Source organism: Chelonia mydas, chromosome 5 (genome assembly GCF_015237465.2).
Source record: "Chelonia mydas isolate rCheMyd1 chromosome 5, rCheMyd1.pri.v2, whole genome shotgun sequence".
In the NCBI taxonomy this organism is placed as follows: Eukaryota; Metazoa; Chordata; order Testudines; family Cheloniidae; genus Chelonia; species Chelonia mydas.
Window position 1 is genome coordinate 41490952 of NC_051245.2, and position 16557 is coordinate 41507508.

Here is a 16557-nt window from a genome sequence, read left to right on the forward strand (position 1 = left end):
TTTCTGTGATACTGTTCTCTCTAAATTGATTCTGGGGAGAAAACCTTGAAGCTTTATTTCTCTGTCCTACTCTTTTTTTTTTGTTTCTGTTCAGAAATTATTACATGTTTTATTTCAACTCCAGGGAAAGCAACATTTATTACATTTAGCTTTATGACATAAATATTCAGCAGGAAGTTTGGGTTTTTTATGTCCCATGTGAGATTAACATAGAACAGGACTGACAAAAGTTGTTTTCAGATTTAGCCTCCTACTCTGGTCCTTCAGTTAATTGGATGATAGCTCTTTTTTGAGGTGGTTGCCTGCTTCAAGACACACTCTTGGGATGAACCTATATTGCGCACATTTGTCTGTGAGGCAGCGTGCATGCTCCCTTGTCCCACCAACCATTTGGGCTCCAGGTTATATAGTTCCTCAGTTACTTCTATCCACTAGAGCCTCATTGCATTGTTCCCTACAATGCTAAAAACTGCCAACAGAGAGCAGAGGAATATTAGCTGTTTATCTTGTTCTACTTAGCTTTTTTTGTAGTTCAGTAAAGTTAGTGTGAATTAGCATTGTGCAGTTTAATCCTGTTTTATTTTCATATTTGTGTCAAGGGGATCTTCCTTTGGAACTGAGGACTGACACATCTGGCTTCTATGGTACCCTTTGTGTAAAGCCAAAATGTACATGGCAGACTAATTGACACAATGCCTCCTATACTTCAGTGAAACTTGTCTATCTGAGAGGTTCTCTATAGTGCCACTTTCACCTGAAGAGGTCAGAGGGATTGATAGTCTAATTTCTGATAGCCTAGCTCAGAAGGACTCTCCATCCACATCAGAAACAGGTCCTTCTTTTTTTGATGAAGGCCAAGTTGAACATGGATTCCAAAGTGCAAAAAGAGACCAGTCAGTTCAGGGACTAAGAAGAGTCAAAAAGGGAAAGAAATGTCACTCTTCTTCTGAATTCTGTAAATTGGACGTACTGAAAGAGGCCATCAGTATTGAGATACTTCTTTGTGCAAAAAAAAGAAAAAACACATCCTCCTCTGTCTGAATACTTGAAAGGGTCTGGTAATGCTGAGGATGCTGCTGGTTTGAGGCAAATCTCGGAGCCTTCCCCATACTTCCCTATTTAAATAAGCAGGGAACCAATTATGAATGTGCAGAAATTCCTCTTTGGAACAGTTCTGTGGACTGCCATCTCTGAGGGAGATTGAGGATCATCGTGGGAGTTCTCATTTCCATGAGGATGTCCCACTTGCTCCCTTGTTTCTGTCAAATTTGGCACTGGGAATAATGGTGTAGACTACTGCATCAGGTTCCAGACTAGACTTTGCTTGACCCTTTTCACTCAGTGAAGGATCTGTTTCAGACTATCACCTAATCTTGTTCTTTGCATTGTCGTGTTAAGCCCTACTATTCAGGATGGCCGCTAGGGAGCTGCGAGTAAGAAGCTAAGAGTCTGTGTAAAGAGGAAATAAAGACAGTTTTGTATTCAGGGTATCAAAAATGAGATCAAATAACGACCCAACAAATCCCTAGAATCCAAGAATGTCAAAGAATTAGTCCTAAAAGTCAGAATAAATCGCTGATACAAGTCTGAAGGTTCAGGCAGGCTATGCTATCTTTTATAGGTCTGTTATTTGTGTTTTGTGGTGCTTAAGGAAAAGTTTGGATAAAGGTTTTATCATCCTTCCGTTTTCAGAAAGGGGGAATGTAGTGTTAGTTTCCGTAGTGAAGATGCAGCCTACCCCAACATAAGGAATTTTTGTGTCGGCAGAGGAACACTACTTTCCCAAATGATATCGGCTACATCAACTGAAGTGTTGTTCTGTCAACCTAGCTGCATCTGCACTGGGGGTTATGTTGGCATATCTACTTTGATCCTCTTTACCGATGTAGCTATGATTCTACAACTTTCAAGTGTAAACCAAGCCTTAGTGTAGAATCATAGAAATGTAGGGCTGGAAGGGACCTCAAGAGGTTATTTTATCCATCCCCCTGTGCTGCGGCAGTAATAAATACACCTCGACTATCCCTGACAGGTGTTTGTCTAGCCTGTTTTTAAAAGCCTCCAATGATGGGGATTCTACAACCTTCCTTGGAAGCCTATTTCAGGGCTTAACTAGCATTATAGTTAGAAAGTTTTTCCTAATATCTAACCTAAATCTCCCTTGCTGGCCATTTAAGCCAATTGTTCTTTATGTCCACTGAGGGTAGGGCAAGAAGTAATCAATCACTGTCCTCTTTTTATAACAGCCCTTAACATACTTGGAGATTATCAGGTCCTCCCCTCAGTCATTTTTTCCCCCAAGATAAACATTTCCATGTTTTTAATCTTTCTTCATAGGTCATGTTTTCTAAACCTTTTTTCATTTTCGTTGCTGACTTCTGGATCTCTCATATTTTCTACATCTTTCTCGAAGTTTGGTGCCCAAAACTGGATACCCCATTCTAGCTGAGTCCTCACTAGTGCTGAGTAGAGCAGGAAAATTATCTCTCGTGTGCTACGTATAAGACTCCTGTCAATACTCCCCAGAACGATATTAGCCTTTTTTGCAGTTGCGTCACATTTTTGGCTCATGTTCCGTTTGTGATCCATGATACCCCCCGATCCTTTTCTATAGTACTACTGCCTAGCCAGTTATTCCAATGTTGTATTTTTGCACTTGATTTTTTTCCTTCCTAACTGTACTACTTTGTACTTGTCTTTATTGAGTTTCATCTTGTTAAATTGGAGAACTGATCTAAAATCATCATTTTGAATTCTAACCCTGTTCTCCAAAGTGCTTGCACACCCTCCCAGCTTGATGTCATCCACAAATTTTACATGTATACTGTTTACTCTATTATCTAAGTCACTAATGAAAATATTGAGTAGTACTGGATCTAGGACAGACCCCTGTGAGACCCCACTAGATACATACTCCCAGTTTGACCGCATGCCATTGATAACTTTCATGAGTATGGGCTTTCAACCAGTTATGCATGCACCTTATAGTAATTTCATCTAGACTCCATTCTGTAGTTGGCCTATGAGAATGTCATGCAGGACTGTGCTAAAAGACTTACTAAAATCAAGATTTATCACATATACAGCTTCCCCCCTATCCAGTAGGTGATTAAAACCCTAAAGAATGTAATTAATTATATAGATTTGGCATGATTTGTTCTTGACAAATCTATGTTGGCTATTCCTTATCACCGTATTATCCCCTAGGTCAGGGGTGGGCAAACTGTGGCCCGCCAGCTGTTTTAATCAGGCCCTCGAGCTCCCGCTGGGGAGGAGGGTGGGGGCTTGCCCCGTTCCAGTGCTTCAGCCGGGCAGCAGGGTCAGGGGCCTCTCCGCCTGGCTCCTGGAAGTGGCGTTATGGCCACCCTCTGGCTCCTACGCATAGGGGCAGCCAGGGAGCTCCACTCTGCATGCTGCCCCCGCCCCAAGCACCTCCCCCACAGCTCCCATTGGCCGGGAACCACAGCCAATGGGTGCCGCAGGGACAGTGCCCGTGGACGAGTCACCTGGCTACGTAGGAGCCAGAAAAGGGACATGACGCTGCTTCTGGGAGCCGTTTGAGGTAAGCACCGCCCAGAGCTTGCACCCCTGAGCCTCTCCCCACACCCTACTCCCAAGCCTGGAGCCCCTCCCGTACCCTGAACTCCTCATTTCTGGCCTTACCCTGGAGCCCACACCCCCAACCAGAGCCCTCTCCCTCTCCCGCACCCCACCCCCAATTTTGTGACCATTCATGGCCTGCCATACAATTTCTATTCCCAGATGTGGCCCTCAGGCCAAAAAGTTTGCCCACCCTTGCCCTAGGTGCTTACAAATTGTTTAATAATTTGTTCCTGTATCTTTCTAGCTATGGAAGTTAGGCTGACTGGTCCCCTGACTGGTCTAAAATTCCCCAGGTCCTCTTTGTTCCTTTTTAAACATAGGTACTGTGTTTGCCCTTTTCCTGCCCTCTGGGACCTCATTTCCATGAGTCTCAAAAATAGTTGCTAACAGTTTTGAGACTGCTAGTTCCTTAAAAGTACCATAGAGTGAATTTCATCATACCCTGCCAATTTGAATACATCTAATTATCTAAATATTATTTAATCTCTTCTTTCTGTATTTTGCCATGGGTTCCTTCCTCCTTGTTGTTAACATTAATTGTGTTAAGTATCTTGTTACAATTAACCTTTTTAGTGAAGACTAAAGCAAAATAGGCATTTAACATATCAGCCTTCTTGATGTCATCCATTTGCTCTCCTTCCCTAAGTAGTAGACCTACACTTTCCTTTGTCTTGCTATTGCTCCTAATGTATTTATAGAACCTCTTATGTCCCTTGCTAGGTGTAATGCATTTTGTGTTTTCAGGTTTGTCTACGCTACACAGCTTTTCGTGACACAGTCGTGTCGCTAAAAGTCGGGCAGTGTAAACCTGTTTGTCGGCACTTTTGCCAACAAAATACTTCCACCCGCTACAAGCGGGGTTTGCGTTGTCAACAGGAGAGCACTCCTGCCGACAACGAGCAGTTTACACTGCCACTTGCCTTGGCAAAACTTTTGTCTTTCGGGGGTGGGGTGGGGAGGCTTTTTTGAGCACCTGTGAAAAGTTTTGTCATTCAGTTGGCAGTGTAGACAAAGCCTTAGCCTTACTGATTTTTGTCCTACAGTCTTGTGGTATTCTTTTGTACTCTTTCTTAGCAATTTGTCCTTGTTTCCTCTTTTTGTAGACTTAAAGAGCCCTTGATGGAGCCATATTGGCTTCTTACTATTCTTTTAATCTCTCCTTTGTATCAGGATAGTTTTCTGTTGTGCCTTTAATATTGTCTCTTTGAGAAACTCCCAGCTCTCCTGAACTCTTTTTGTCCTGCTTCGTCACATTTCTGAAATAAACCATGACAATTTTTGTTCTGAAAAAATGCCAACAGGAAGAGGGCATCCATTTTGATATAACTTATACTCTAGTTTAATATTAAACTAATATTTAGATCTAGTTAATTTATTCTTGTTTTATGCCTGGTTCATTGTACGTGCAGTCAGGGGGAGTTACGAGTATTCAGCAACACCCTGGATCAGATCCTAGAATAGCAACCTTCGGTAGCTCGTAAAAAACCCTACCAAATTCTCATTTAAATAAAATGTTAAAAATCCGACTTAATCTGAATTTCCTTTGTTTGTTGGATTTATTGGGCTTCAACCTTCCCATACAACTATTGTGTCCTATTTTTTTTAATACAGCGTTGTTTGTTAACAATAGCATGTCATCCTTTGAGAAGTAATAATAATAGAAATGTTTTAATCCATATTAAAATGTTCCCTGTCATGATTTACAACAAACACCTCTGGGACTGATGCTATGAGGGTCTGGGTCCTCTGGCTCTGATCCCACAAAGCACTTCAGCTCATGCTCAAGTTTAAATACATTAGTCCTACTGAAGCGGGACTACTCACATGCTTAAAATTTGTGCACATACCTAAGTGCTTTCTTTGATCAGGGCCAGAGGAATCAGCATATTTTACAGTTGAGCTTCAGAACACTGTAAGGAATGCAGCTCCATGCAAGGTAAATGTTAGTGGTTTCATCAGCTCCTGAGAGGAAATTTAGATCTCCAAACTCAAGACAAGATAGTTAAAAAGCTTTTTTTTTTTCATTTTCCCTTTAAAATGTATGTATTTGTAATTCTTAAGGTATGTGTTCTAGTAATAGTTTCTTTCGTTACTTATCAACTCAGCTGATAATTTAAAGATTCATGTTTAATAATAGTAATTCTTGGCTCTTACGTTGAAGGAGGAACATTTCTTATATTGCAAACTCTTCAGAGGAGGGACCATAGGTGACCTTGACCCCGCTGAGGTCAATAGCTTCTAGTACAATGAGGTCCTCATCCTGGGCTTTATTGTAATGACAATAGGTAATAATAAATTTAACTCTATCAGGTACCCATTATCACCTGATAGAGGTGTTTGGGCTGAGAAGGTAAATTTATTCTCTTTCAAAATGTGATACAGCAGAAATCTGAAGAAGCATAATCTCCTTGTGCCACTTCCCTCTGCCATGCCTCCTCCCACAAAATTCTCACATACAGAAAGCTTTAAATTTCTTGACTTGTGTAATATATGTACAATCAGTGAGGCATACACTTAGTAGTGGCCAACATGTTGCAGGACATTAACAGTGTCAACGAGCTGTCATGCCAAAGAATAATTTTAAGAACCATCTGTTTTCTTAGGTCATTGTCTAATGTATTGTGCATCTTCATTGCCTAATTTTGAACTTCTTCGTCTTACAGAGAAAGACGTAAGAGGAAGAGTAGAAGTCCTTCCAAGTCTCCAAAATCATCCAGAACATCAAAGAGAAAGTCCTCTCGGTCTCCATCACCAAGGAGGTGGGATTTATAAATATATTAGAACTAAAATGGACAGCTAAAAAGGAAAATCTTTAATGATCTTTCTCCCATACTGAAATTTCATTAGCTTCCCAGTATCAGTACCAATATCATGCAAAAAAATTTGTTGAGGAGATTTGGATTCCTTCTGGGCAGTTCTTTTTTTTTTTTTTTTTCAGCATATGTAAGAAGCTTTCTACCTGTCTTGTATGTAAATGACAATGACAAGATCAGCCCTCTTTCTCCAAAACAGAATCTTAGATGGAGAATCTGGGAATATGGAAAAAAACTTGTTTGGAAACACTGTTCTCATCAGTTTATCACCCCTGCCTGAGTCTCTTTTATTACGCTTCTGTCACTTCAGATAATTTCATTTGGTCAAAGTGATTCAAGTCTCAGTTCAGTCTTGTATTGATTTATTATTTTGGAGCTCTTTACATTCTCTACGTCCAAATCGATCAAAGATCCTTATTGCTCTGTACAGCTGTCCTTTGTCAATTCACTCCCCTCTTTGTATATTTTTGAAAATTAAATTCTTCAGCTCTTTTGAGTGAGAAAATTGACAGTGTTTTGCATTTTTACAAATATTTAATCTCTTCTCTCTTTTACCCATTCTTTTGGAAAGTCTCACAGATGTGGGTCTGGCGTGCAACTTAATGTTTTGATAGTAATTCTAGATCTAATTGGAGATTAAAGGAATCAAACTGCAGTTACTGATCTGCAAACCATTAAACTGCTTCAGTCAGTTGTTCATAAGAAAAAGATTGTGAATTTACTTTCCCAAATTCTGATAGCTATTAAACAAAAGAGCAAATGATGAAAAACCTTATATGTATGAGCAGTTATTTCCAGATCAATGCAAGTGACTTGGGCGTGTAAGACAAATGACCTTTTTTTTTTTTTTTTTTTATATAATGGATATAAGTATACAATACAGTACAGTACTTAATAATTTTTGCATGGTTGCACATACGGTACATATGGATTTTGGATTTTTTTTTTAGCATATGTATTCAATTAGAAATGCTTCTGATCACTATTATTTGGCATGAAGAGATTTGTCCTTTCAGTAAATTCCACCACGTATACATCTTCAGGGTCTTTTAGAAATATGCTATCTGGATGATTCAGAAAATATTTTTTTTAAAATAAGAAGCTGCGGAATTACACAGTCTCTTACATAGGAACCACCAGTTGAAACACATTAGTGTTACAGTTCAGTACTGAAAATGAAGGGTTGATTCTAAGAATTACAGCTTTCTAAAGAACTTTTTAGTATTCAATTGGTATACTCAATTACTGAATGTCTACAAACTTTCTTAAGCAGAAATAAGAAGGACAAAAAGAGAGAGAAAGAAAGGGATTCAAATAATGAAAGAAAAGAGAGAGAGCAATCCACATCCAAGAAAAAAAGTAGCAAAGAAAAAGATGGGAAGGAGAAGTCTGACAAAACCACTACTACACTGAAGGTAAGCACTTGTGAACAAGTGATGAACAGGAAAGTGACTGAACAGTAGAATTTGATTGATTCTTGACAAAATCTGTCCTTTCTGTCTTCATTCTTTGCTAGTTTGGACACTTAAGTATAGTTCCTGCCAGCAAGAGACAGGTGCTCCAAAAGAAAGTTAATTTGGCAGATCCATTAGACTAGGTTTCCCTACTTGAACTTTCCCAGCTCTTCAGGTGCTTGAGTGGGTAGGTAGGGAGAAATGAGTGGGATGGAATAAAGAAATATCGGGTGAGGAGTGGGTTGGCTGCCTGTCTGTTTGAGCAGCCATACGGCACATTGTGTAGGCAACCAAAAAAGGCAGCTCAGTTGCAGAACTATGTGTCTACCTTGTACTTCCCTTCCACAGTGCTGCCTCCTGGTTCCCCAGGGTCAAAGGCTTGCTAGAGAACTCTACAAGGAGCAAAGCTGGAGGAGCAGGCTTAGTAGGTGGGTCAGGGAACAGTGGTATACGGATATTATTAGCAAAAATCAAGAGTTCAGACTGATTACCTTGTGAGCTTTTAATTTTAACATTTCAAAAGTATCCTGTCCTTGAGAGAGTTGTAATTGTGGCTATTTAACTATAGAAGTGAAAAAGTGAGATTGCCAGTGTCCAATTTAAAAACTGACTGACTTTTAATTGCTTGCTCTACAGACTTCAATAATTATTTTATCCAAGAGCTATCATAAAAATGTAGTGGACATCTGAACAGAAATTTTGGTAAAATATTTAACCATTAAAACTAGAAATAGAGAGATCTAGTCCTGGTTTAAATGGAAAACTCCGCAAAGTCTTAACTATGGAGTTGTTAGTGATATCTCTCTAGTATTGTTGTTCTGTTTTATTTTACTTCTGAATAATTGTATTCAGAATTGTAATTGCAAAATATAATTCTTTAAGGCAAAGGTTTCCAAAAGTGATTTTGGTGTGTTTTGGGTGCCCAACTTCAGACACCCTTAAATGGGACAGATTTTCAGAGGTTGTTGAGCACCCACACTCTTAAAACTGGGCCTCTTTAAGCTGTCTCCCATTGGGTATCCAGAAATGTAAACATCCAAAATCACCAGTTACTTCTGGAAATCTTGGCACAATACGGAATATTGTTGTTATAAAAATATAACTTGTTAACATTCTTGGTAGGATAAAGATCACACTAAAGGGGATGCGAATTCAGAAATTAACAAGGCAGTAGAAAATAAAGATACACAAAGGACAGATGAAGTCAAACTACAACAGAATGGGAACTGTCAACCAAATGAAGAAAACCTCTCAGTTAAAATGGAAGAGGTATAAAGTAACGAATGGACCTCTGACTCAACTGTGGGGTGAATCCAAAGCTTTTTATTTCCCTGAAAGAGGAAGAAAACATCAAAGCAATCTACTGAGCAGGTTGATATGTACTAGTAGCTCTTCCAATTCTTGTGATAGCTTTGTTGTCTTCTTGCTGGAAAGCAAGAAAGACCATGGACCAGTAATATATGCCATGATTAAGGCAAATGCCATCAGAACTATTCATCTGTGAGAATCCATGCATTTCGATGATGGCTGTACTTATTTGTAAAATGATTTATGTTAACTTTTGCCAAGAACTGTTTCAGATAAGGTGAAATTGAAAGATGTAAACCTGTATAAGCTGAAGGTATGCATTGGAAGTTGTTAAAATATTGCTAGTTAATGAATTTTGTATTGTTTTTCCTTGTGTTTGTTTGTTTTTTTGTTTTTTTTTTTAATTTCAATGTGTGCTGTTTTGATAATGTGCTTGGACATGGTGCAAAAATATACACACTTTCCCTTGTAAATGACAGCTATGGAAAAAAGGGTTTTTACTTTAATACATAGTTTTGCCGTTATTGCGTTAAACGCCCACTGACTATTAAGTTTTCATTTGCTCACTGCTTGGATTCATTTTTTCTTATTTAAAGTCATTTTCTTATTACTATCCCTGAAATGAATATTTCTTTTAATAGTAGTTGAACAATGCATGTTACTGTCCTATTTATAGAAGGAACAACCACCATATTGTAGATAATAGTTTAGCTTACTGGGTTTCTTCCCCCTCTCCTATCCTCAAAAGTAAGCACATCTGTATAGTGGTATCAGAACTTCTGGTTTTGTTTTGAGCCATATTGCAGTGGGTCTGTTCAGCTGCATATGGTACAGGTGTCATTATGAAAATCAATACCCCGTTTTCAAAATAGTATATGGGAGCACAAGCTAAAGCTTTAGTGCCTTCTTAAAATGAGGTATATTTTCTGGGACTTTATATGTGCTATTAATTTTCGGTTACATCTTACATAATCTCGATGGCTGTTCTACCAAAACCACACCAGTAGACAAGAATGTGAGTGGTTTGTCAGAAAAGCTGTGCTGGGTTCACTTGGTACAAGACTGAAGCTCCATTTTTAAGAAGATTTATATAAATGAATCCAAAAGTGTAGTTTGGGGACCATCATACTATGAAGTATGGTAACTGAATAGAGAGCATGCTCTAATTTCACCAAAATCAAAGGGAGCTCTTTAAACTTTTTCTGTACATCGGATGGCCTTAATCATTACCTCTCAATCATCTTCTCTAATGTTGGTTGTGTGATGTGAAAGGAATTGTGTGCAAAGTTTGTTTGAAAAGAATAGTAGTTGAATTTACATTAGAGTTATATGGTAGAGATTCTATGTCCTTCTTGGATTCATTCGTTGGGGAGAAAGCATGTAACTGGAGAGAATGACACACTGCAAATATTTTGTCAAGTAAAAATGTGACTTGTGCTCTGAAGTAATCTCATCATTGTAAGATTTCTTAAAAGACCTTTAAAACTTGTTTAATACTAAAATCAAGTAGACTTATTTTTAATACAATGAAATACAATCAAAAGACTTAATTGCCTTACCTCATGGGAAGAGTTATTTCTATCAATTTTAAAAGCTAAGTAGTATATTAGTTAGTTACTTTCAATTTGATTTTCCTTTTTAAAGTTAATACTTACAGAAGCCTAAGTGTTTTATGGGGAATGAGAAGTTGCCCACTTTATAAGGTAATGAAACCCAGTTTGTGCAGCTGCTTACTCTTTATTTTTGTTAGGATTTGAAGTATCTTGCCACTGTGTACCATTAAAACTATAGAAAATGCTTTACCATGTAAAGTATAGATGGTCATTTTTGTGATGTTTAAGCCACATGCAGTTGGCTGGTGAACAGTTTATTCCAATAAAAGAATAACAAATCTGTATGCTTATAGAAAGACTGTGAAGGATCGGGTCTTGCAACAACAGCTGTCTTATTTATGTGTAAGTAGCATAGAGCAAAGATCGTTTGTATACTTGTTATCTTTGGTACCATTTCACTAATAAAATTAAGTATTTTAGAGGGAAGTTTTTATATATATATATCTTTTTATATATATATATAAAATATGAAAGGAACATTTTTCGTTGAATATTCATCTACTTTTTCTCAGGGGGTTGTTTTGATTTGGAAAGTGCATGCCAGTAATATACATAGCATTTAGAAAATTTACTTTGATAAGATATCTTTCCTTGTGAGAAGTCAAATGGTTTTCACACATGGCTTCATGTTTCAGATGTCAATGTTTATTTTGATTCCTATTGGTTGTTTTTCTTTCTAGTATTCTGAAATTGCACATCTCTATAATATGGCAGAAATTAATAAAAAGATTAGCTATGGTTGTCTAAGAACAATGCCTTTGAAAATTGACAACAGCAGACTAGCAATTTTACTTGCTAGTTGGAGTATGTGTTTCATAATTCAGCATATTCTCTTGTACTGTGGGACTTTTCCTAGAAAGCATGATAGTTTTCTCTCGCTCTGGAAAAAATAGAAATTGCTGTTTTCTTACAAGTCCTAGTTTTTCTGTTTGCTTTATAAATATTTTTCATTTCTATTTTCAGTTTTTCTTTAAAATAATTTTTTATATTTTATTACTCCATTTTCCCTTCCCTAAAAGCCCACCACCAGGGAACTAGCCTCATCTAAGAACAGTGACTCTGCAGTAGGTAGATTGTATTTGTAAGGCTGCTGCTTAGTAATACAGTTCATGCCCTGCTCCCCAAGGATCGTGTGCATCAAGTATTCAATATTTATAGCCTTCACTAGATGTCCAGTGTTTCCTTCATAGCAAGGTTGCATGCTGAACTGCCATGTCACATTGCATGTATTATCAGTCTAGGTAAACTAGCTGAAAGTGAGTGAAGTATATATTTTCAAGAACAACATATTTAATAACGGACAGATAAATATTTTAAATACGGTTTTATCTGAATCAACATTTGCCGTAGCTGAAAGGGTTGGTGAATCATAGTTTCACTTTGGGGCTTTTCCACTCTGAAAAGAGACTGCAAAAATGGCACCTTTTTAATCCAGCAAATCTGAATGTTTGTTCAGAAGTATCTGCTAATAGTAGTGACTGATATTTTTAAACTTATTCTTGTAGGGGTGACACAGCTAAGAAAAAGTGAGCTGGATTCTATTTCAAGGTTGTTGTTTTTTCAAGTTCCAGTTACAGGTCTACACATTTACCTCTGTGTAAATCAATTGAGGTAAAAAGGGTTACACAGATGTTAGGAAGGAAATAATTTTCCCTGTAAAGCCTTTTATTGCTGGTGAGAGTATTGGGGAAGGGGAAAGAAGATCCTAGATCTCACAATTCCATGGTTATAGTCACTTTTCAGGGTAGAACTCATAAATTCAAAATTTCATCCTTTGTGCAAAAATTCATGTGTTGTGTTTATCCGTTGTAAGACTTAAAGGTTTGAATTTCAGTACTTTTTACCTAAGCAGAAAATAATAAGCAAAGGCAATTTTGGTTGGTAAAAAAATTGCTCACATATATGTTCTCTTCAGAATTCCTTCATTTTTTCAGTTTATCTAAATAATAATTAAAAGCAGGTAGTTTTTGCCTCTTGGAGAAGCTGTCTTCTACTTGGGTTTTACAACTGAAATATCTAGTTTGTTTTTGTTTGTTTTTGTTCCTCTTATAATGAAATAGGATTATAGCTAACCCATTCTTATTTTGCTAGACTTTCTTCACAAAAGATGATGAAATCGTAGATGTCTCTTGTAGATGTTGGCCTAAAAATTGGATTTCAGCAGTATAAACTATGAACCATTTTAAAATATCTGCACTATTACATGCAAGTCTGGGTATATGATGGACCTGATTCACCACATGTTGCTCCTCCAGCTTTACTTTAGTGTAACTATTCATTTCATTGCATTTTCAACCAAGTTAAAAGGGGAGTGACACAAAAGTGACAGGTTTCAGAGTAGCAGCCGTGTTAGTCTGTATCCACAAAAAGAACAGGAGTACTCTAAGGTGCCACAAGTACTCCTGTTCTTTTTACAAAAGTAACAGTGATGAATTGGACCTAGTGGGTCTGATCCTTCAATCTTGACCCCGGTAAAACTCCCACTAAAATCAGCAGGTGCTCATTTGAGAAAGATGTAGTGTTCCTCCCCAAAATATGGAGACTGGATAGTTGAAATTCATAGACGTATGTCGTTTGTTTTACACTGAAGGCTTGTCTACATGTAACTCCTTCAGCAGCACAGGCGTGCCACTGAAGCTGCGCTGCTGTAATGCTTCAGTGTAGAAACTACTTATGCTGATGGGAGGAATTCTCCTGTCGGCATAGGTAATCCACCTCCCCGAGAGGCAGTAGCTAGGCTGATGAAAGAATTCTTCTGTAGACCTACTGCTGTTAGATGGAGACTTAGGTCAGCTTACCTATGCCATTCAGCAGTGTGGTTTTTCACACCCCTGAGCAATTTAGTTATTCCAACTTATTATCTAGTGTATACCAGGCCTTAGTCCTACAGTCAACTTATCTTCAGATAGCGATTATTTGATTATTGTGTAATCATGAAAAAAGCTGAGTCAGCCTCCATCTAATGTTTATTATATATTGAAAATGAAAAGTAAAGCATTATTTAAATGTAGTTTTGTGTGAGCTAGGCATCCCCTCAGTCACAAACATTTCATTCCAAACTTATCAAGAGCTCCTTTGCATACAATATTTATATCCTATTTCAAATCCAACAACAAGTAGGCTTGTCATCATGTTTTCTGCGCGGCTCGTGCTGCTCTAGGCATCTATCTGTCATACTTAGATGGCTCTCATCCACAGGGTATCTGAGCACATCAATGTATGGTTTTTTCTTTTACTGCATTCCATAGTCAACAATTGAATAAGCTGGTCTTGAGATGTGTCAGCTACCTTTCCTCCAGTGCATCTTTTACATTCGGTATAAAGCACGACCCAGTCAGACATTGGCCTGGTCTGAGAGGGAAACCATTTTACCCCTTTATACTTTAATCAGTTGTATTTGTAATGATATTCTACAATTCTGAAATTTTATCAACTATTTCTCAAAGACAGTTTTGAAGTGATCAATTCTACAATCTAAGCAGCTGAAAAAAAGCTTTGTCCCAATAAAGTTTGACAATTTTGTGACTATTGGGCCTACTGCAGGATGAGAGTGCCTTGTAAAAATGGACTGTAGCTGTTTGCTTGTTTTCTGCTTTAGAAATCTTTATCCTATGATTATTTCTGAGAACACTTGGCCTGTTTGGATTGTATATTGTTTTAAAGTCAGTTCAGTGCCACGTTTTGACAGACATGGATACTGAAGTCTTTTGATCACAAAATAAGTATCACCCTGGCAGTAGTAGTACAGTCTTTCTCACACGGATTGGTTGATGTGCCTCACACCTGACCTGAAAGGACTGCCTTTGGCAGCAGTAAGAGCATAGCTTAGTCTTACCATTCATTCAGCCCTTAAAGTCACAAATGAGACCTCCAGCTCACGGATGCAAATTGAGTGGTTTTCAGGATATGGAGAACTGTTCACTACAAACTAGATTTGGGACAACTGATTCATAACTCAGAGGTCACAGGGCTTTCAAGTCAGTGACTAATTAATTTGGCTTTGAACTGCTGAGTTAAGGTAAAAGGTTCATACATCTACATAAATTCTGTGATCCAAACAACTATTTTATTTTTTGTTTAACCAGACCAGTGTTGATTTGAAACAGTTTTATCACTTTTCTTGGTTTCTGGTATGTCCATATTTTCTTAGGTTTCAGTTTTGCCCTATTTCCTTTGCCAACTGAATGCCAAATGTTTTCAACAGTACTTCTATATCTGATTTTTTTTTTTTTATGAGTAATAAGCTTTTCCCCCCCTAGGAATGGAAGAACAAATTGTTCTGCGTTTGATTCTTGATTCACCATACTGATAACATAATTTCTTGATAATTATTTCATTCTTGCTATAAATGTATGTTTCAACCCCACTTGAAATCCACCAAGCAAACCATCTATCCAATTTCTTTATCTAGGCGTTTATATCAATTGCTTGTTGTGGTATCACAGAATCATAGAAAATGTAGGGCTGGAAGGGACTTCAAGGGGTAATCTAGTTCAGCCCCATGCTGAGGCCGGGACTAAGTACCTAAAACCTTAACTGCTGCAGAGACCTAGATTGGTGCTAATTTTGTGTCAGTGATGAGCAACTCATGAACTGCTGAAAAATTGCCAGTTCACAGATTCATAACTCCACTATTATTTAAACAAAACAACCTGGTGGTGGAGCACTAGAGATAGGTAGATAGTTATGCACGGTTCATTTCATTAATCACTAGAAGATCGTTTGCATCTTCTCTAGATCTCTAAGGTGCAGAGCCCATGTTTTACTTTTTTGCACAATATCTAGCACAAAAAGCTCCCTGATCTGATTGGGGACTTGGCACTACTGTAAAAAAAAATTGTTACTAATAATTTCCCTTCTCCTAATACTAGATGTTTCTGATAACAAAGAAGTAAAATTGTTCTGTGTGGGTTACATATACTTGTGTGTTAATAAAGCAATTATTAAATAGTACGAGTAAAGAAATGTCAAATGCTGCTACTATTATGTTGCTATTTTTGAAAATAAATAAGTCCTAAGGGTTTTTTTTGATTTATATGTGTCTTGGAAATTCTCTCGCCTAACCCGGTCTGATTTTAGTGAAAAAATTGTTACCTTCTTGCTGGCTTGCCAGCATAGCAGATTGCTCAGATTTCTGAAGTGCTCCTCTTTGTGCCGTCAGGCTGCATTTTACACCAGAGAATTGAATGGCTGGTAACTGAACTTGAGGGCTAGAACCGGAGAGTGTATGGAATGGAGGTGGAGGTTCCAAACAATGTTTAGCACACCAACATTTTCTAGTGTAGACAAGGCTTCAGAGTGCTAAGCGATCCCGAGAGGCTGGTTGGGAGGTTACTTGTCTCTAATAGTTCAACCAAGGATGCTTTTCCTTTTAAACAAAAGAGGTGAAAACTTGATTCCATTAAAGTCAATGGCAGAACTCCCATTTATTTAAATAGGGTCAGAATTTCACTCAAGTTCTTTAGAGCTAACAATAAATAATATCAGTTCATTGAGAGTGTGATTGTCCAAAAGTATCAACAGTCTATGAGAGTTAGGCACCTCACTTGTGTAGGCACTTCGTAAATCCCATCAGGTACCTATCTGCATCTTCCAGTGGCTAAACATCTTTGGAAATCTGGCTCTGAGTGGCTTAGGAGCACAAATCCAATTTGTTTTCCTATGTCACTTAGGCACTCTTGAAAATCCTGCCCTGTGTCAATAAGACTCTGCCATATGGGTTTTGAAAGTTGCCCTTTTTATGGTACATTTTTTGTCTGGTTTGAC

General features: G+C 37.9%; 1 protein-coding gene across 9 annotated transcripts in view; it reads left to right on the top strand.

Annotated features, from left to right (window-relative positions):
- SREK1 (splicing regulatory glutamic acid and lysine rich protein 1) overlaps positions 1-15826 on the top strand; it is a 58478-nt gene extending 42652 nt beyond the window's left edge. For 7 of the 9 annotated variants that reach the window (XM_037902926.2, XM_043546450.1, XM_043546453.1 and 4 more), the window contains 3 exons: positions 6267-6362; positions 7687-7831; positions 8993-15826. In XM_037902926.2, coding sequence (XP_037758854.1) covers positions 6267-6362; positions 7687-7831; positions 8993-9145 — 394 coding nt within the window. In that variant the 3' untranslated portion in view covers positions 9146-15826. The remainder of the gene's footprint in view (positions 1-6266; positions 6363-7686; positions 7832-8992) is intronic. The other 2 variants (XM_027821475.3, XM_043546451.1) reach the window with 1 other exon arrangement.
- Positions 15827-16557: the final 731 nt, after the last annotated feature.